The sequence below is a fragment of the Ictidomys tridecemlineatus genome, chromosome 3 (genome assembly GCF_052094955.1).
Source record: "Ictidomys tridecemlineatus isolate mIctTri1 chromosome 3, mIctTri1.hap1, whole genome shotgun sequence".
NCBI classification, from domain to species: Eukaryota; Metazoa; Chordata; class Mammalia; order Rodentia; family Sciuridae; genus Ictidomys; species Ictidomys tridecemlineatus.
The window spans coordinates 189,853,906-189,874,372 of NC_135479.1; the positions used below are offsets into that span (position 1 = coordinate 189,853,906).

General features: G+C 32.8%; 1 protein-coding gene across 1 annotated transcript in view; it reads right to left on the bottom strand.

Moving 5' to 3' along the window:
* Lipi (lipase I) overlaps positions 1–20,467 on the bottom strand; it is a 40,804-nt gene that overhangs the window by 12,855 nt on the left and 7,482 nt on the right. Inside the window, exons 4-8 of the mRNA XM_040286943.2 lie at positions 19,903–19,992; positions 18,771–18,938; positions 16,769–16,873; positions 10,155–10,266; positions 3,118–3,294 (exon numbers count right to left, since the gene is read on the bottom strand). Coding sequence (XP_040142877.2) covers positions 3,118–3,294; positions 10,155–10,266; positions 16,769–16,873; positions 18,771–18,938; positions 19,903–19,992 — 652 coding nt within the window. The remainder of the gene's footprint in view (positions 1–3,117; positions 3,295–10,154; positions 10,267–16,768; positions 16,874–18,770; positions 18,939–19,902; positions 19,993–20,467) is intronic.

The following is a 20,467-nucleotide window of genomic DNA, read 5'->3' on the forward strand; positions in this document are numbered from 1 at the left end:
TATAAAATTTTCTAAGCTTATTTTATTTTTGTTAATGGTATCTTTGACATATACATAATACTTGTTTTTTAGATTTTTATATAGGCAAACTGATTAACATTTTTTTGTTTTCTATCTCAGCTTTAATTTAGTGCAAACACAAACATGTTCTAGATTTCTTTCTGTTCTTTGTTTACCAGTTTACATTTAATACTTCACTATATTTGGAACTAATTTTGATGTGTGATAAGAAAATGTCAAATTTTTACTTGCCAATCATTTGGTATAGTGTCATTATTTGACTGCTATCCTCAACATCCCTAAGATTTGGGGTTTTCTATTTATTCATTAAACTACATTTAAATTTATCTGTCAATTTCAGACTTTTTAAATTACTGCTGCATGGAAGCAATGATAAACTCTTTACTGCTTCACACTTAAAGTTATAAAAATTATACTAATTACTCAAGCTTTCTTGGCTCATCTTGATATTTCTAATTTCAGATTGGTTAGAAGATTCAAATATTACATTTTTTATTGGCATCACATTAAACCTGCACATGCATTTAATAAAAACCCTCATTGCTAAAACATTGAATTTTCTACTCCCTAAAGATTTATTTGAATATTTAAAAAATTCTCTTTATCATCAAAATTTTAAAATAAATTTTATAAGAATAGTCTAAGTGTTGGCCTCTTGGTTTCCTGCTTTTTAGTTCAGCCTTTCCATTTGAGATCTTTATCTTCTTTTCTTCAATTAAAGGGAGATTTATTTTATCACAAAATATTATTTCTCTTCTGTCTCTTCTTTAGTGACATTAGGTATCCACTTCGCATTTCAATTATTTTCCCATATCTATATTATCCAATATTCTCAAATATTTATATCTCCTTATTCAGTAGGTTATAATGTATTTTCTACATTATTGAACCTTCCTTTATTGTTTGTAATACCAATACCAATTTTGATATTGATTTCAATTATCTCAGCCAAATCTCTTTTAACCACTATTATTTGTTTCATCATATCAGTCTTCACTTGTTCTTTTCTGAATTTGTTTTCTTAAATATCAGTGAGAACCCTGAGCAATGCTTTATGTAATTTCCTTGATAAACATTTTTAAAGTAAACTTATTCCTAAAGCTTGATTGTAAAATTTTCTTTTATTTTCAACACTGTATTATTACCTATGTTGTTGTGTTTTCATTTCATTTCAGTTTAAACAGTAAGTGGAGTGTCTACCCCCATATTTACCCATGCTCGAAAAGAATGGAGTCTGAGTAGTTTCTTTTACTGTATTCATGCTTACAACAAAACTTCTTTTGCTCATCTTGAGCTTGTGTGCTGTTCTGTATACAAATACTCTTGTTAAACGCCTGGTATCTTGTTAGGATTTATATTGGGTGCTTCTACTGGACGGAGAAGAAAATTCTTCATTTTTCTTTCCATTTATGATACCAAATTTTAAAAAGACTATTCCTGGACAATATGAATCCCTTAAAGTCTATAGACAAGATGCAAAATTACAACCTCTAGACTTCTGCACTAATATCCTCCATCTTTACACTCAGAAAGGTATGGACAGAGGAGATGAGGACAATATGATGCTGTTACAACTTTGACCTCTTCTAAGCCCAGCTTTGGGGACTGCAAATACAATTTCTATGCTTGTGTTTAATGGAGAACTTGTATCTTTAACAAAGTAAATATGGAGGTTGGTTGAAGATTGAAATATTTACAGTTTTAGTCATTCAAGGCATGACCTCACCACCATCATTACCTTGTACTTTGGTAGAGAATGATGAAGCAAAATGCTCCTGCTAAAAATGTCCATATATTTTTTGTAGACATTGTAATCCAAGGCAAATGACCATAAAATAATCCTTAGTTTTTTGTAATTATAATGGCATTTTGTTGACATTTTAGTGTCTAAATATTGCCCCCAAAGTTATAAAATGACTTATACTTCAGAGAATTTTCCCAACTCCTCTCTGTTGATATAGACTTCATGTAAATCTGTATTCTTATCACTTATCATTTTTATTTTTACTCTCCACAAATTCATATTTACTATTATCAACATTCATAGGAAGGTAATTGGGAAATCAGATATATAAATGCACAAGTACATAAAGAGAAAGCATCATAGTCAAGTAAAGAAAGATTTCCAGCAATCCACACATGGCTTTTCTACTGGCTCTCAGTTGATGCTTACTGTTGGAAACACTCACACATGCAAATGACAGGTGACCAACTCACAAAGGAGCTCCTCAGTGTTCCTAGTACCTTCACAAGGGTGTTATTGATGGAGATATGAATTCTGTGGTAAACATGTTCATCACTACCATGAGGACAAGGAGTCCTCTGTGGTTGTGAGTATAAGAAATCAAGAACAGTCAGTGGGATGAAGCAAACTACTGCTAAGCTGATGATCCCCAAGACAATATACCCCAGATGATCATGATGGTGTCACATTTCAATAGGAATGGAGGCAACAGTGACATAAGTGACAAACAAGAGAGATGACTATAATGACTATAAGACTAAAGTGTGTAGAGTCAGCTTCTCTTCATGCTGTTGTGGTACGCATCCCAGAGTCTCACTCTGTTCTTGTGTTGAATCTCCAGTTATCTCCAGAATCTTAGGGGCATCAGATGAAAATGGACTTTCTTCCTTCCCCAACCAAAGGGTAATGAAATTGGGAGAAAGAATGAATTGCTGGAAGTCATGGCGACCTGCATCTGCTGTGACCCTGTGTTTCATCATAGTTTTCAACCACTGGACACCATCTAAAGGACAGCTCTCAACCACTTCGTGAAAATGTATTGTAAATAAGAAACCAGAGATAAACCTCTAAGGCACACATTGTCTCACTTTTTCATGTTTGTTTTGTCTTAGGAAGTGACTGTGTCTGTGTATTTTCTTTGCTTAGGTAATGTAATTTCAAAATAAATTTTATCCAAGCAAAAAGAAATGTATTTCATACCTTTTTAACACTCTAATATCTATGTATAATATAGTCTGAAATCAACAATAAACAGATACTTGACTATTTATACATGAATATTTATAACATTACTTAACAAGGGATTTTCAAGTTAAAGATGACACATTGAAATAAAAATTGAGTGGTCTTACCTTTCTGGGTACGTGAGAGATTTTAACATGAGACTCTGGATCCTGTAGTTGCATGTGGAACATTGTATATTTGAGGTCTGGAAATACGTCAAACCAATGCTTGAAATATTTACAATATCAGTGAAAAATTGAGCAAGAATATTGACTTCTTGAAGTCTATAAAATGGTTTGCTCTTCCTAAATAAAAAATTTGCATATTAATGATTTTAAACATACATTATGTCTAAAATCAGTATAATCCTAATGAGGCAAGATTTAGAAAACAATTTGATATGGAAAAGGCCAAATAAAATACTTGTTAAATATTTATTAAAATAATCTAAACAGTAATTTACTATAAACCTAATAAAATAATAATATATACATACATTACCACAGATATATTGGGGAAATACTTTTGAGGAAAAAAAAAAAGTGAGATATCCTGTCTCACTCTAGTCAGAATGGCAGTTATCAAGAATATAAACAACAATAAGTGTTGGCGAGGATGTGGGGGAAAAGGTACACTCAAACATTGCTGGTGCAGCCAATCGGCTGGTGCAGTCAATCTGGAAAGCAATATGGAGATTCCTTAAAAATCTTGGAATGGAACCACCATTTGACCCAGCTATCCCACTCCTTGTTCTATACCCAAAGGTACAGAACAGCAGCATACTACAGTAACATAGCCAAATCAATGTTTATAGCAGCCCAATTCACAATAGCTAAACTGTGGAACCAACCTAGATGTCCTTCAATAGATGAATTAATAAAGAAACTGTGGTATATATACACAATGGAGTATTACTCAGCAATAAAAGAGAATAAAATGATAGCATTTGCAGATAAATGGTGGAGTTAGAGAATATCATGCTAAGCCAAGTAAGCCAACCCCCCCGAAAAAAAAACAAAGGCTAAATGTTTTTCTCTGATAAGTAGATGCTTATACATAATGGGGTGCAGGGGCAGGGATGAATGGAGAAACTTTAGATTGGGCAAAGAGGAGGAGGGAAAGGGACATGGGGGTAGGAAAGATGGTGAGATGAGATGGACATCATTACCCTACGTGCATGTATGATTGCACGAATGGTGTGACCCTACTTTGGGTACAACCAGAGAAGTAAAAAACTGTGCTCCATTTGTGTATAATGAATGGAAGAGCATTCTGCTGTCATGTATAACTGATAAGAGCAAATAAATAAATTTTTTAAAAAGTGAGCTATCTTGTTTTTCTGAGTGAGTGCCTAGATTATACATGTGTTTAAGATTATTTGTTTTACATTTCTTTCTTTGGACACTTCAATATCACAATTCCTCAAATAATAACTCCACTGTTCTGTGCCATCTTATCAAAGATTCCATACTTAAAGGGATAATCTATAAAAGCCAGAGATTCAAAAGAAAAATCAAGGGTAATATTTAGTGAATACAATTTCCTCAGCACTGATGAAGTACCCAGAATTCTAACAACACTCCACATATTAGACCTCATTTAACTATTTCAACAACTCTTTTTATTAGGAATTCTGAGCATTACTATTATACAGATGAGAAAAGTGAGTAGCAGAGCATCCAGGTGCCTTTCTTAAAGTCACACAGCTGACAGACAAGCACGAGGGATGTCAACAGCCTCACTGGTGCTTCTCTGCCAATTCTTCATTTCCATGTCCCTGGAGTTGGTTGTACCAACATGGATTTACCTGTCTGCAAAGAGACTCAACCTACTCCACTGCATTGTGTTTCTTTAGATAAAACCAAGAGCAAAGAAAAATGAGGGGGAGGAGGATCAAAATGGAGGAAAAAGGGAACAGGGAAGAAGAATGAGAGAAGGAAGGGAAGGAGAGGAAAAGAAAAGAAACAAAGTTAAGGAGAGGAAAGGAAAGGAGAGAAGGGAGAAAATCGTTTTTTAAAGTCTATTGAAATAAAATCTGTAAAAACAGAAAGAAAGAAAGGAAGAAAGAAAGAAAGAAAGAAAGAAAGAAAGAAAGAAAGAAAGAAAGGAAGGAAGGAAGGAAGGAAGGAAGGAAGGAAGGAAGGAAGGAAGGAAGGAAGGAAGGAAGGAAGAAAGAAAGAAAGAAGGAAAGAAAGAGAGAGGGAAAGAAAGAAAGTCTTATTGAAAGAAGCTTCTCTTTTGAGAGAAGAAAGACTTGCTTAAACCAAGGTGAAAATCTCATACAGAAACACTGAAGAACAAACATTTTCTAACATATCTTATTTTTTATTGCCCTCCTGTTTTATTCCTTCACAACAGCTAGGCCCAAAGAAGGATGCCATTATTATCCTTAAGGTTTATCCCAGCTCCCTCCCAGCAGAGCCACCTCCTCCTCTTTCACAGAATATGTCACTGGATATCTCCCTAATGTTTTTCCAAGAAGTTATCTGGATTTCAATACTTCAAATTCAACATGTCTATATAAGAACACGTTACCTTTCCCACCAATTTGCATTCACCCCAGTGGTTTTAAATGCCAACAGGTTGCTCATGATCACCAAGTAGCTACCTCAAATTGAGAGTCCAGAAACATATATCCACCAGTATTCACTTTGTCATTTGAATATCACAAGGATGCCTAAAGCTTAGAAGTTTCAAGTCTAAACGAATTATCTTCCCCAACACCTTCCCCTGACCACAAAAAGAAAATAAAAATCTAAACAAAAACATAAATTTCCTAATGATATTAAAGGGCATTATTATCTTTATGGTGTTGGATAAGTAAATTAATGTGTTGGATAAGTAAATTCATACTACCCTCTATTGCCTTATCCAAAAAAATCAGGATTCATCACTAATACCACTCTCCAGTCAATCCCCACATCTAGTCTATCATAAATTCTTATTATGAATCTTACCTAAAAAATATCTTGAATCTTTGAATCCAATCTCATTTTTCTATCTCCGTTGCAAATCCTCTTACCAAGGAGACCATTGTATCTTGCCTATATATATAATTGCAATAGCACTCAATCCCCTCTCCAATTTCCTCTCTAACCATTGTGGTCTATTGTTTTTCCAAAATAAAAATACAGTCTTGGCCCCAGTCAAACTTCCCAATGAAAACATTTCAGTGATTTTCATTTGTCCAGTGAATTTATTACAAATTCTGGAGCATGGCCTATGAATTCTTGTTCCTACGATATATGGGAGATCTCTATCTCATCTTTCTCCTTCCCCGCCCCTCTCATTTGTTCTGCCCCTATTCTGAAACACAGAGCTCCTGTCAGGTCCCAGAGTGGCTTGTGCTGCTTTCTGCATCAGTTCTTTGCATTTGTGGATCCCCAGCCTAGAATGCAGCAGGGCAGTGACCCATTGATCATTTAGATCACAACTAATGAAAAATACCCACAAAAATGTTTTAATGACCCCACTAATTCATATTCCCTACTTTAAGTTTCCATACTTAAGTACAAATTTGTCTCAAGATATTTTTCCTGGACAGATTTTACTTTTAACTTATTTATAATTTGTCTACCCTTCTATTCCTCACTATGCTGCAAGCTTAATGAGGAGAGGACCAAGTCTATTTTGCTCATTGCAATATTCTAAACACTTAGCAAAGGGCCTGACTCAATGTACATAAAGTTGTTTGAAAATAGGGATGATGTACATACTTGTATTCCTTCTATCATTAATTTAAAACCTATATGCTGAAATCATATAAGGGCAGAGATCCAATTTGTCGAAGAGTTTCTTTCCCATCCTAGCATTGTTCCTGGGCTATGAAAACTCTCAACATTTTTTAATTTAATGATTAAATTGGATCATCCCCTAAAATAAGTCTCACCTTACTATGTAATAGTCTATACTTTTTAAATAGCCACCAAGCTCCACACATGAAGTTACTCTAGATTGATTTCTTTTTTTGATTTTCACGTTCATTTATCATAAAAACATACCACATAACTATTTGTAAGCCTTAAAACCTCTAGAGTCTCACACTTCTTTTTCATGCCCACTGGCTTGATCCACGCCCCTTCATCTTTTATAGGAATATGGCAGTAGCTCTATCTGTGGACTCTTGGCACCAATCTCATTCCCTCTAATCTACCTACTGCTCATTCATCTAGGGAATTGTTACAATCTGAACTTATAATACTGGTATTTCCTGTTTAAAGTCCTGCATTGGCATATTCATACTTTTGGTCTCACAAGATCTAAGTGATTTTTAGTTACAAAGGAAATGTGTCCACACTATATCACTAAGTATAACAATCAGGATGAAGACCACATTTTCAGTAAGATACACATTTTGCTAAATAAAAAAATATATCCACAGGGTCATGTGCAAAAATAACAACCACCAAAAAAGAGGCTCAGAAGAGGACAGAGAAGGAAAAGAACAAGAAAGGGGAAAAAGAGGAGAAAGAAGGGGTGGAATGATTATTTTTTTAAAAAAATGGTTAAGTGTGAATATTCTTGGGTGATACAATTATAGGCAATTCTCATTCTCTAGTCTATAAAATGACACATTTTCTACAGTGAGGAAATATTCCTGTTTCAATTTTGGAAAGGCAAATAAAAGATCATTAACATTCTCTGACTCCCAGAGCATCTAAAATATAGTTCAAATCCCCAAAATAATTAATATATAAACAATAAAGCCATTACCCAGGGTTAGATGGGCAGATTTTACCATGGAATGTTCCCATATTTTACATTTCTCCATGGTGTTCCATATGTTTGCAAAATAAATCAGGACATAAGTTTGCTTTCCAGAAAAATTCAAAGCAACTGCTTGAGAACTCTACTCTGTGCACTATTCTTAAATTATGTGTTTTCCCATCTCCCTATGTTTGAAAATAACTTATCCCTGTTTTTGGAGTCCATCACCTTATTTTCAAATGCTCCCTTGCTTCTCCTCTGTGCTTTAACAGTAATTTAGTGATATTCTATCATAAAACTGATTACTCAGAGATGCAATTATGGCTTAGTCTTCCAGTATTCTGTGCCTTCCTTGTGAACAATAAAACTATTTCAGTTTGAGTTCTAGTACTCTGTAAAATGTCTGAATAAGATTTGTGATGAATAATGTGTTAGATAAGTAAATTCATACAAAAGCTAAAAAAGCATATTTCTGATAAGACTAAATAATTGACTATATGAATGTGCATAAATATACATACTCAAATTAGAATTACATACAATGTTACAAAAAGTAGTCAACTATTTTGCAATAATATATACAATGACAACACATTTGACCAATGTTCAAAATTAGATAAATAACGCTTTAAAGCTTTTTATAATAAAAGACGGGTGCTTGATAAAAGTAAAAAAAATCTGGATTGAAATTTTAATATGATTTCTTTTATCATCTTTTCTAAGTGACTAAAGGAAGGTTTAAAAAAGGAAAAGAACAAGAATAATTGGCATTCTTGCATTATTATTACATTTATTTTTTTCTAAAGAGAGAATTTTTTAATTTTTAGTTTTTAGTTTTCAGTGGACACAACATCTTTATTTTATTAGTATGTGGTGCTGAGGCTCGAACCCAGTGCCCCGAACATGCCAGGCAAGCGCGCTACCGCTTGAGCCACATCCCCAGCCCTACTACATTCATTTTACCATTAAATTATCTGCAATGCTTTTACTAACTTTAGAAAATTAATGTTAGAGTTTTTAATATTAAAAAATGCATTTTTCTCAAAAGATTTTAAAAATTGCCTGACTCTCAACCAAGAATATTATTCCTGAGGATGATCATTGTTTTCTAGGTTGGAAGGTCTTTATTTTACTTTAGTACAGAAGTTTTCAGTGATCTTTATCAACATGAACTTTTTTAAAATCATTTTCTTTGTGTAGTGCATGGTCTAAAATATTTTGTCTTAAACACTGTATCAGTTATAAAGTGTGTCTCCTTTTATATTTTAATGTTATTCTTATTTTAATTAAATGTTAATAATACTATAATATTAAAGACACTGCTATTGTTGTGCAAATAAAATAGGCAGGAACTTTTTCCTAGTTCATAGTTAATGGCTGAATAAATCTATATGTCACTGTATACTCAGGTCCAAGGTCCCTCACACATTAGATTTAATCAATTTGCCAATTCAGGTACTAGGACTACCTAAAATGTGACAGGAGCAAATGTTTGAGATACCAACTAAACCTCCTGAAACTCCAATATCATCAATAGCCATTCAAAAGTTAAACCAAACTATTATATGTGCAGTCATAGCAAAATAAAATTTATCTTTTATTTAATCACCTGATATGGTAACTGTGAGTCTTTTGAAAGCAACTCTGTTATTTAATGGCTTTCTAGAAGTCCAACACACTATATTGGAAGTCATAATTTCAACTGTAACACATACCTATTTGTCATACTTATGAGAGAAAATAAATTTCCTACTTTAAGAATTTATTAAACACACAGGCATTCAAGAAACCCACATGATAGTTGGCTTTGAGATGATTAGATAACATTATGCACATGCATAAGAAGCTAAATAGAAGATTAAGGAAAAACATCTCTCTCCTATTATTTAGGAACTTTGTGGCTGAGCATGGTTTTCTGAAATACTAAAATGGCATCACTTAGTTATTAACTGATGCCACTGGACCTTCACTTTCACCACTGTGAACATGATGTTCCATGAAAACTGGAGAAATTGGGAAAGCAAGATTGTTAGGAAAAATACTGGAATTAAGAATGGAAAGATGAGGCTGAAGTCATAGCTCAGCAGTAGAGTACTTGCTTAGCACGTGTGAGGCACTGGGTTCAATTCTCAGCACTACGTAAAAATAAATAAGGTATCATGCCCACATCCAAATTTTAAGAAAAGAATGAAAAGACAGAGAGAAAACATTTCTTCTTGTACTCTTGTAACTGAGGTAGCAACCAGTTCTATAATATTAATTAGCTATTCGGCCTCATATTCAATATTTTCCTCTTTAAAATGAAAGAATCCAAAGGTGACACATGGATCCTTGTAAAATCTAACATTTTAATACTCTTTGGATAGAAATTTACTCTGTTTGGACTATCTTCTAAACTGGATACTCACGATAGCAAACATTTACTGTATGAAAGAAGAAAACATGAAATGGTACTTACTCATAGAGCCTTGGATTTTCAATGGTTCCAAGTTGGTTCAATAATCTAAATGAAATATAGCCATCACTCATAGCTTCACCCACAGCAACTATACTGAGAACAAAATAATAAGCTACGAAATAAAAATATAAAAGGCCATTCACATTATTTTTTAAACTTTAATTTTGGTACATATACAAATACAAAGAGATACATATTATTTAATTTAGTCCTATATTATATATGTTAAATGTTATTCATTAGAAGCTCTCTTTTTGTCCTTAAGTAATATATTTTGCTTGTTTGTCAGCTTTTTTTTTTTTTCTTTGAGGGAGGGAATACCAGGAATTGAACTCAGAGGCACTCAACCACTGAGTCACATCCCTAGTCCTATTTTGTATTTTGTTTAGAGCCAGAGTCTCTCAATGAATTCCTTAGAGCCTTGTCATTGCCAACTCTGGCTTTGAACTCAAAATCCTCCTGTCTTATCCTATTGAGCTGCTGGGATTTAAGGTGTGTACTACTGCACCTGACTTGTTTGTCAACTTTTGATAAGTCTTAAAAACAAAGAATTTAAGAACCTAGTCATGATTGTGGTTAGGATTTGGCCAAATACCTAATAAATTCTAATTAATCTGCAAATCAGAAAATAAACAACATTCAAAATTTGGGCCAATTAAACAATTTGTACTTTTCAATAAGATATCTAAGGTAAATACAATAAGGTTTCTTAATTATCTGATTAATAGTCCAAGCTACATCTGCTTGACTACCATCATCCCCAATTTTTTGGCAGCTGAAAAGAGTAAATTAAATGATTCTATTAAATTAAATAACTCCAGTAGAGTAAGTTCACTATAGCTCCTATTCAAAATTGCGCTCATGAAAATTTAGTATGGTATACCTTCCAGAGGCAAAACTAGTGAAATCACTCCTATTCTCAACAGTTTCAGGATTACACAGGAAGCCCTGACTCTGCCAGTTATCTTGAGTCTTCCCTAGAAGACAATATACATATTCAAACATAATGTGAAATCTGTAAATTTTCCTGTGAGATATACAACAGTTATAAATGCTCCTGGTAATTGTTTCCACTAAACAGTCAGAAGTAACATCATTCATTGTGCTTAGAATTAACTCAAATAAAGTAATGCATTTATGACTGCATCTTGTAAATTACTAATGCAAGAGATATAAAGAAACACTTCTTATTCTGAAGTTTATGCCCAGCTTCAGGCATAGTATTTTCACCCACCTCACCCATAAATTGGCTCAGGTAATTTCTGGCAGCACCGTATATTAAAATGTTACAGAATAAGCCACCATCCTACTGTAAGTATGTAGAAGTGGTAGGTGAGCAATATATATTTTCATACAAAATCAAACCCAAAAGGAGAAAGTAGAAATGAAGAAAAAATATTCAAAGCCATAAGGGTTGAAGCCCTGGGATCTGAGAACTGGGTGAATGAAGGAAAGTGAGGCTGAAGTATCAACCTCCACAAAGGAAAAAGAGACCTGGTACTAAGTGACAGAGCTGAAATGCAGGTCCCTGTAGAGATCCAGGAACCTCAATTTCCTGCCTCATCATTGAAGTGATCAAAGGGGAAATTACTCCTCCTTGTTCTGTGCCTGTATGAATCTTTTTAAAAATAATTTCTTTTCTTCTTTTTGAGGTTCTAAGGATTGAACCCAAGGCAAGACAGGCATTGTACTACCGAGGTACAAACCCAGCAGGTATTAAGGTTAAGAAAATAATAACAACATGAAATTTAAATTAATACAAGTCATTTAATGAAGAACCCCAAACAATTTACATAAGAGTCCTCTAGGATTGTAATGATATAGTTCTAGAAAAAAAGGAGTCCAATGTGCTCTGAGAATTTTGAAAAACAGCTGGCTGCTGAACATTTTCTATATATATGAAACACATGAATTTCTGATTTAAAAGAGCACAGATTTTTCATTAACAATTAATCCAGACTTGAAGGCATCAATATTGAAAAATAACACCAAAACAAAATAAATTAATAAATACAATAAGAGGAAAGTGACAGATTATCTTCAGGAAATAATTAGGTTCATAAAACCTGGGGAATAAAAGCTTGAATGAACATAAGAGAATTAATATTTTCAATAAGCTGAACAAAAATGTTGATATAGAACTTATCTCAAACTATGTTTTCATTTCTAAGTGAGAAAAAGATAAGAATATTTTCAAGGGGAAAAAATAGAGGTAGAGACCACTAGTGAAAAGTCACTGATAGGGTATATGTCAGGAAGAAGTCAACACTGAAAGGAAGAAATGCAGGATCAGAACTCCAGACACAAATAGAAAAAATAAATTTGGAAATAAAATTGAATAGTTAATGCAATAATGATATTTATAATTAATATTGAGTATTAAATAAATGGAAGCAAAATACCACAGAATAAAATATTAAAGATAGATATAAAGAAAAGATTCAAAGAATCTGTGAGGTAAATTATTGCTGTGAATATAATCTAATAAAATAGTCCATGAGGGTAAGATAAATTTTTACATATAAAGCAAAAATAAAAGCAGCAAATATGATATATAATATATTCAGGGAAACATAACAGCACTATATACATTCCAAACAGCAAAAGCAGAATATAAGTTTATATCAAGCATCAATATAGAATTCATTCCTTATCAGAGTAAACATTTTGCTCTGCAAATGACTGTGGAAAGGATGAAAAGACAAGTTACAGCCAGAAGACTTCTAGAGCTAATAAAAAGTTTTAGTAAAGCAGCAGGATACAAGATCAACACACATAACAAACCCAATAATAAACCCACTGAAAAAGAAATTGGGAAAACTATCCCATTCACTCTAACCTCAGAAAATAAAATAAAATATATGGGAATGAATCTAACAAAAGATGTCAAGAATCTCTTCAGTGCAAACTATAGAACACTGAAAAAAGAAACTGAAGAAGACCTTAGAATATGAAAATTTCTAATGCAAGAGATGTAAAGGAACACTTTACATCTTGTTCTTGGATCTGGAGAATCAATATTATTAAAATCGCCATAACCAAAAGCATTATATATAGATTCAATTAATTGCCAATGATATTCTTCACAGAATTAGAAAAAGCAATTCTAAAATCCATTTGGAAAAATAAGAGATGTAGACTAGCCAAAGCAATCCTGAAAAAAAAAAATTATGCTGGAGACATCACAATACCAGACTTTGAAATATACAAGAGAGCTATAGTAACAAAACAGCATGGTACTGACAACCCAGACAGACATGAAAATTAATGGAACAGAACAGAAGACAGAGACAAATCCATATAGATACAGTTATCTTACACTAAAGAAAGTTGCTAAAAATACACAATGGAGAAAAGATATCCTTTTTAACAAATGGAACTGGGAAAACTAGAACCCTATATGTAGAAGAATGTAGAAGAATGAAGCTTAGCCTCTATCTCTCACCCTACACATAAGTTAATTCAAAGAGGATCAAAGACCTCAGAATTAGGTCTGAAACTCTCCAACTGTTCAAAGAAAATATAGACCCAACACTGTAATATGTTGGCACAGGAACTGCTTGCTTAGCAAACCCCCTAAAATGTAAGAAATAAACTTAAAAACCAATAAGTAAGATCTCATCGAATTAAAAAGCTTCTATACAGCAAAGGAAAGAATTAAGAATTCCTACACAATAAAGATCTTTGTCCACCCACACCTCTGGTAGGATATTAATATTAAGAATATATATAAAGAACTCAAAAACTTGACACCAAAAACAAATAACCCAATTAATAATTAGGCAGATGAACTGAACACACACCTCACAAAAGAAAAAATACCATTAGCCAACAAATCTATTTTTAAAATGTTCAACATCGCTAGCAATCAAGGAAATGCAAATCAAAACCATGGTGAGACTTCATCTCACTCTAGTCAGAATAGCAATTATCAAGAATACAAATGATAGTAAGTGTTGGTGAGGATATGAGAGGAAAAAGTACACTCATGCATTGTGGATGGGACTGCAAACTAGTGCAACAAGTATGGAAAGCAGTATGGAGATTTCTCAAAAAACTAGGAATGGATTTACCATATGATCCAGCTACACCACCCCTCATCACATATCCAAAAGAACTAAAATCGGCATACTACAGTGACACAACCACATGAATGTTTACAGAAGGACAATTCACAATAGCTGAAATATGGAACCAACCCAGGTGTGCTTCAACAGATGAGCGGATAAAGAAAATGTGGTCCACGTACATGATGGAGTTTTACTCAGCCATAAAAATGAATAAAATTACGGCATTTGCTGGTAAATGGATGGAACTGGAAACAATGATGCTATGAGAAATAAGCTACACTCAGAAAGTGAAAGGCCCAATGTTTTCCCTCATATGTGAAATCAAGCCCCAAGTAAGGAGGAAAAAATGAGAGAGAAAAAAAGGGGAGGGGGACAGTGGGGAGATTCCATCAAATAAAAGAAAGATGGATAAGCTATATGAAGGGGACTATGGGGGAGGGAGAAGGGGCAGAAAAAATGAAGAATAAAGGATTGAACCTAACTTTCCTATGCATATATATGAATATACCACCATGAATCTCACCATCAGGTATCTCCACAAAACACTAACAACAACAAAAAGAAACCTAAAAAATAAATAGCAGAAAAGTCTATAGAGTAGAGGAAAGGAAACTGCAAGAGGAAGGGGAAATACTGGGGACAGAATTTAAGCAACTTACATTCCATTTTTTTTAATTATGTAAAAATGAATCTTAATGTCGTGTATAACTAACATGAAACAGTAGAAAACTGTGAGGACGAGTTGCAGAACCTGAGAAAATATTTTTAGACCAAATAACTAATGAGTACTACTTTCTACAATATGTAAAGAAATCTTAAACTCAATAGTTAAAAAATAATCCAATTGGAAAATGCCAAAAAGGTGTGAGCACACACTTCACCTAAAAAGGACTTATAAAGAGATATTCAATATAATCACATATCAGGCAACGCAAGTTAAAGTCAAATGTGGTGTCAGTATATACTCATCAGAATCGGTAAGATTTCAAAAATAATGACAAAGCCAAACAGGAATCAGAGAAAATAGATGACGCATAGTTTGCTCAGGGGAATACAAAATGATATAGCCATCTTGTCAGTCTCTTATAAACCTAAGCAAGCAATTAGTTTATGATTCAAAAATTGCACTCCTGAGCCTTTGTGACAAAAATGAAAACATATTCACACAAAAATTTGTACACAAAATTCTTAATAGCATTATTTGTAATAGCCAAAAACTAAATTCATCCTCTATGCTCTTTAATAGCTCAAAGGTCAAACTATAGTGCATACATACTCTGGAATACTACTCACTAAAGAAAAGGAATGAATTGTTCATACATGTTACATGAATGACCTTTCAGGTTATGTTGCATGAAGAAGAGCCAACAACCAAATCACATACTAAATAATTCCTTTTATATAACATTTTTGAAATGACAAAATTGTAGAAATATATTTTAATGGATGTCAGAAGTCAGAGACAGCTGGGAAATAGCATATATGGTTATAAAAGCACAACATAAGGGATCCTTGTGGTGAGGAACTGCTCAGTATTTTAACTGTTGTGGTAGAGACATACCATATATATGTGACTAATCTGTATACAGATTATACATACACACACACACACACACACACACACACACAATTTAGGAAAAGATCTGAATAAAGTAGATGGACTATACAAACATCAATACACTGCTAATAAAATTATATTACCTATAGTATTATAAAATGTTACCATGGAGGGAAATTGGATAAAAGGTATGTAGCTCTGTATTAGTTCTTCTATTTGCAAATCTAAAATTAATAAATAAAAATTTTAATTCATTAGTGGACAGACTCAATTCAGTATAACAGGACATACAATTAAGAAAATAATTGTGCTATCTTTCATAGGTCCTCTTTATGTTAGTTATGTAATACAACTAGCATAACATTCTCTCCTGTTCTACACATTTTCTCTCATTTAACTCTAAATGTATTAGGGAGATTATTATTCATTTGCCATTTTCAGATGTATATAGTTTAAGTCTTAATTTGGTATAAGTAGTATATACAAAAGTCTTAAGCTTCTTAACATGTTATATGCTGAAATGATTTCTGGAAAAAAAAATCATGTGAATTTGAAGGAGGCTAGGATGATTTCTTTGGGAAAATATTATACAAGCATCTGATCAACTTATCTAAAAAAATAAAGTCCTTAGTCAAATTTGTTCAACTATAACAAATTTTTTAAAGTGATGGAATTTGGGAGAGTGCAAAGCATATTTTCAATAAAATATAAAGGACTACAGCAGGCACGGTGGCACATGCCTATAATCCCAGCAGCTTGGGAGGCTGAGGCAGAAGGATCTCAAATTCAAAGCCAGACCCTGCAATTTAGGGAGGCCCTCAGCAACTAAGGAAGACCCTGTCTCAAAATAAAATATAAAAAAGGACTGGGGATATGGCTTAGTGGTTAATGCCCCTGAGTTCAATCTTTGGTACAAAAATTTTTTTTAAAAAAGGAATACAAAAAAATAATATTTTTTTCATTTGTTAAAAATGTTAACAACTTACTACAAAATGGACTTGCACTACTAGTATCCAAATACACAATGGTCCTATGAGGCCATCCTTCCACTCTTCCTTTCATGCCAATTTTCCATAGCTCAGCTTCATAACCTGAGATTTAAGAAATAAAACATTGGATATTGAACTTCTATCAAATAACATGCATATTTCAGATCACTAAAGTATAACTAAAGAATTAATAAGCATAATCATTGCGATAATCACAGTCATAGATTTTAATAATTTAAAAATATTTTTCAAATGATGCGGTATTGGTAACTGGAGCTGGTCTCAGTGGTACAGTTCTTGCCTGGCATGTGTGAGGCCCTGGGTTTGATCCTCAGCATTGCATATAAATAAATAAATAGGTCGACTGACAACTAAAAAAAAAAGTGTAGTATTCTACTTATTTCAACTACAATAATAATTCAAATTCAGGATTCATTAATAAATCCACTCTCTAAAAGTCTAATCAGAATTTAACATGTCGAAAGACTTATAGTCTATTTATAATAGGTTTTACTACTATAATATGAATTCATAATTTTACTTGTAACTCTTTAGTAAGTTCTGCAGAATACAATGTAGTAAATGAACATATAATTTAGTTCTTTGGGTATAGCCCTCAGTTTTCCTATATACACATGCATACATACATACACATATGATATGCATGTATATATATGATATACAGTATAAATATATAAATAGCATAAAGGGCATCTATACACAGTCACATAGTAGATAACATATATTTAATAAATGTACACATATGCACATAGAATGTGTATTATATATAACAGATTTCCATATTTATAAAATTTAAATATTTATTAATAATATATACACATACATATTTCAAATGCTTCTTTGTTCCCCAACTCCTACCTCCAACATTGGAGATTTGAATGAAGTAGAAAGAATTCTTAATGGAGATTTCACAAGTTCAACTTTAGTTCCCACTTATGCTCTCTTTTTTTAATATTTATTTTTTGGTTGGACACAATATCTTTTTTTATTTATTTTTATGTTGTGCTGAGGATCGAACACAGGGCCTCGCATGTGCTAGATGAGCGCTCTACCATTGAACCACAACCCCAGCCCCCACTTATGCTCTTAACCAATCTGGGTCAAATATGAAAAAACAATAAGACCAAAAAACCAATCCCAAAAGAACTCTGCAGAAAATGAACTCACATGATGTCATGTGGGCAGATGTGAACTAGGATAATAAAAATTTGGTATAATGCCTGCCTGCCTAGAGATTCTCCATATACCTTAGTCCTGCTAAAGAAAACTGGTTGCATATGATTGGATTCAGCCTTTGTAAACACTACTAGAGCTCTTTTGGTTTTAGAAACATTTCTGGAATATTTTTCCTTGATACTGACTGGACATTTATATGCTAGGCTCTAGTATTTTCTTTGGAAAACAATGAACAGTCCCTGAAATTCTAATATTCTATTTTCATATACATTCTTTTTGCTTTATAATTTTCCACTGGAAGGCTTTAAATTTCAGAAGCTGCAATGCTTAAATGCTCTTATCAAGCTTTATTGATTTAGAAGGTGTGAACTATGTAGGATTCATGACTACTTGCTTAATAAAATGCATAGAGTTTGCTTAATAAAATGCATAGAGTTTTTATATTATAGGAATACAAGCAAGGTATTTTGGATTTTGGGGGGGAACATATGTATCTAATAATTGGCTAGTAACTTTTATGATGTTTCATAAATTCAATATATCATTTCTTTTTCTTAATCAAGAAAGCAATCAAAGTTTGTTTAATCAATAAAAATCACATGTGTATTAAAAAAAATTAGTAGTAAATAAAATATTTATTCTGACAGTACCACATCTCCACAGATACATTTCCATAAAATTTTAGCAAATTAACACATAAACATAAATAATTGATTTTATGATTTAAATTCAACAGAAAATATTAACAATTTGGGTATTCATTTTCAAAAGAAATTACAGTAACTATACCAATCCCTCTTACCTAGCCTAGGACATGAGTTTTTCTTAAAGCTGCCACAGTCCACACATAAACTAGCCTTGTAATCTCTGTATGAAGAACAAGGAAATGAAACAAAAATGCAGTTTGTTTCCAAAGTTGCCATGAACAAGTGAATTGCTCGCTGGTGGTCACACTTAATATATTCCAATCCTTTAAGGAAAAAAAAGCAAAAGAACTATAGATGTATTAAACTGAGATCAATTAGAGAAAAACTGAAGATTAAGTTCTACTAAATTCTGTGCACCTCACAAATATGAAATTTTTGACTACAATATAGTTATATCTCAAGCCCCTTAACAAAGAGTACCATTAAAAACTTAACTTTAGCATGCCTTTTGCAGAAAATTAATAAAATTTTTCATAAAGTAATTACTAATACAGAAAGGATGTTTAATTTCAATAGAAGCAGGTTGTAAAAACACAAAGCTAGCATATTTAATAACTAGTGTACATCTCTCCCTTCTAATCCTCTACCTCTAAGATTTCCACCCAGCCTAAGAAATACCTATGGAAGCAGATGACAATGAAACTTTATGACCTCTCTTTTCTTTCCCAAGGTCTAGCATCCTCTCCCGTTGGCCAAACTCATCTATCTTCAGCAGCCTTTGGCCCTGTGTTATGTCTTACTCATTACTGCTGTGGACCTAAGAATATTTATCACCATGGCTCTAAGACGAGCCAAATTCCACACCTGTAGCAGCTGCTCATTTATCTCTATATATAAGACAATCAAGAGTTTAGAATGTTTGTTTGTACAGTAAAATGGTGATGGTGAATGTTGAATTTTGAGATCAAATGTGTATTACATGATACTTTAGCTACATGGTACTTTCTCAATCACTTAAAAATTTTCCTAACATTTAAAATGATGAACTAAAATCACTGGAACCATTACATAATAGGACTCATTCATAAACAAATGATATGACTACTGGCAATCTTTATGAATGACTCAGGGTCAAATTAAAGTATTTATGATCAATAACTATCCTGAATCTTGGGGAAAAGAAGATTAAATCAAACTATTGCTCAAAGATTAAAAAGGAAAAATAAATTATTTTCTTTTACCATTTCCAATCATGTGTAGTTCATTTGCAAATACTATTTCATATACCTGAAAAAATTGACTTAGGACATCCAGGTTGTTTTTTTCCTCCATTTGGATAAAAATCTATATGTCCCAATGGCTCTTGGATACCTAAACCTAAGAAGAAAAGTACCCAAGAATCACAAAGTATATATAATCAGGGAGGCAACAATCACTTAAAACAAAATTGCTTACAAAATCTATTGAAAAGTACTCTTTAAATTTTTAAATTGAAAATAAAATAAAAGCTATTTTTTTCCAGATATGAGTTTCTATCATGTTAGTTTTTCAAATTAATTCTTTGTGAGATTATATTTTATTGATTCAATATATTTACCAGTCACCAGTTTACTATGGGCCAATCACAGTTCTTTATGCTATTAGTGCATAAATAAGTTTTTTAAAAATAGAGCAAAAATCCTTGTAGTGGAATATACTTTCTAGTGGAAGAAAAATATGAGGCAAATAAAAATATAATATTCAAGATAAGTGCTATGGAGCAAGTGGAACAGGGCGCAGAGCACACCTAGCTAGGGTGGTAGCTGAACTTTCAGTAGTTTGTGCTTCCCACTGAGGAGGCTGAAAGTGAGTA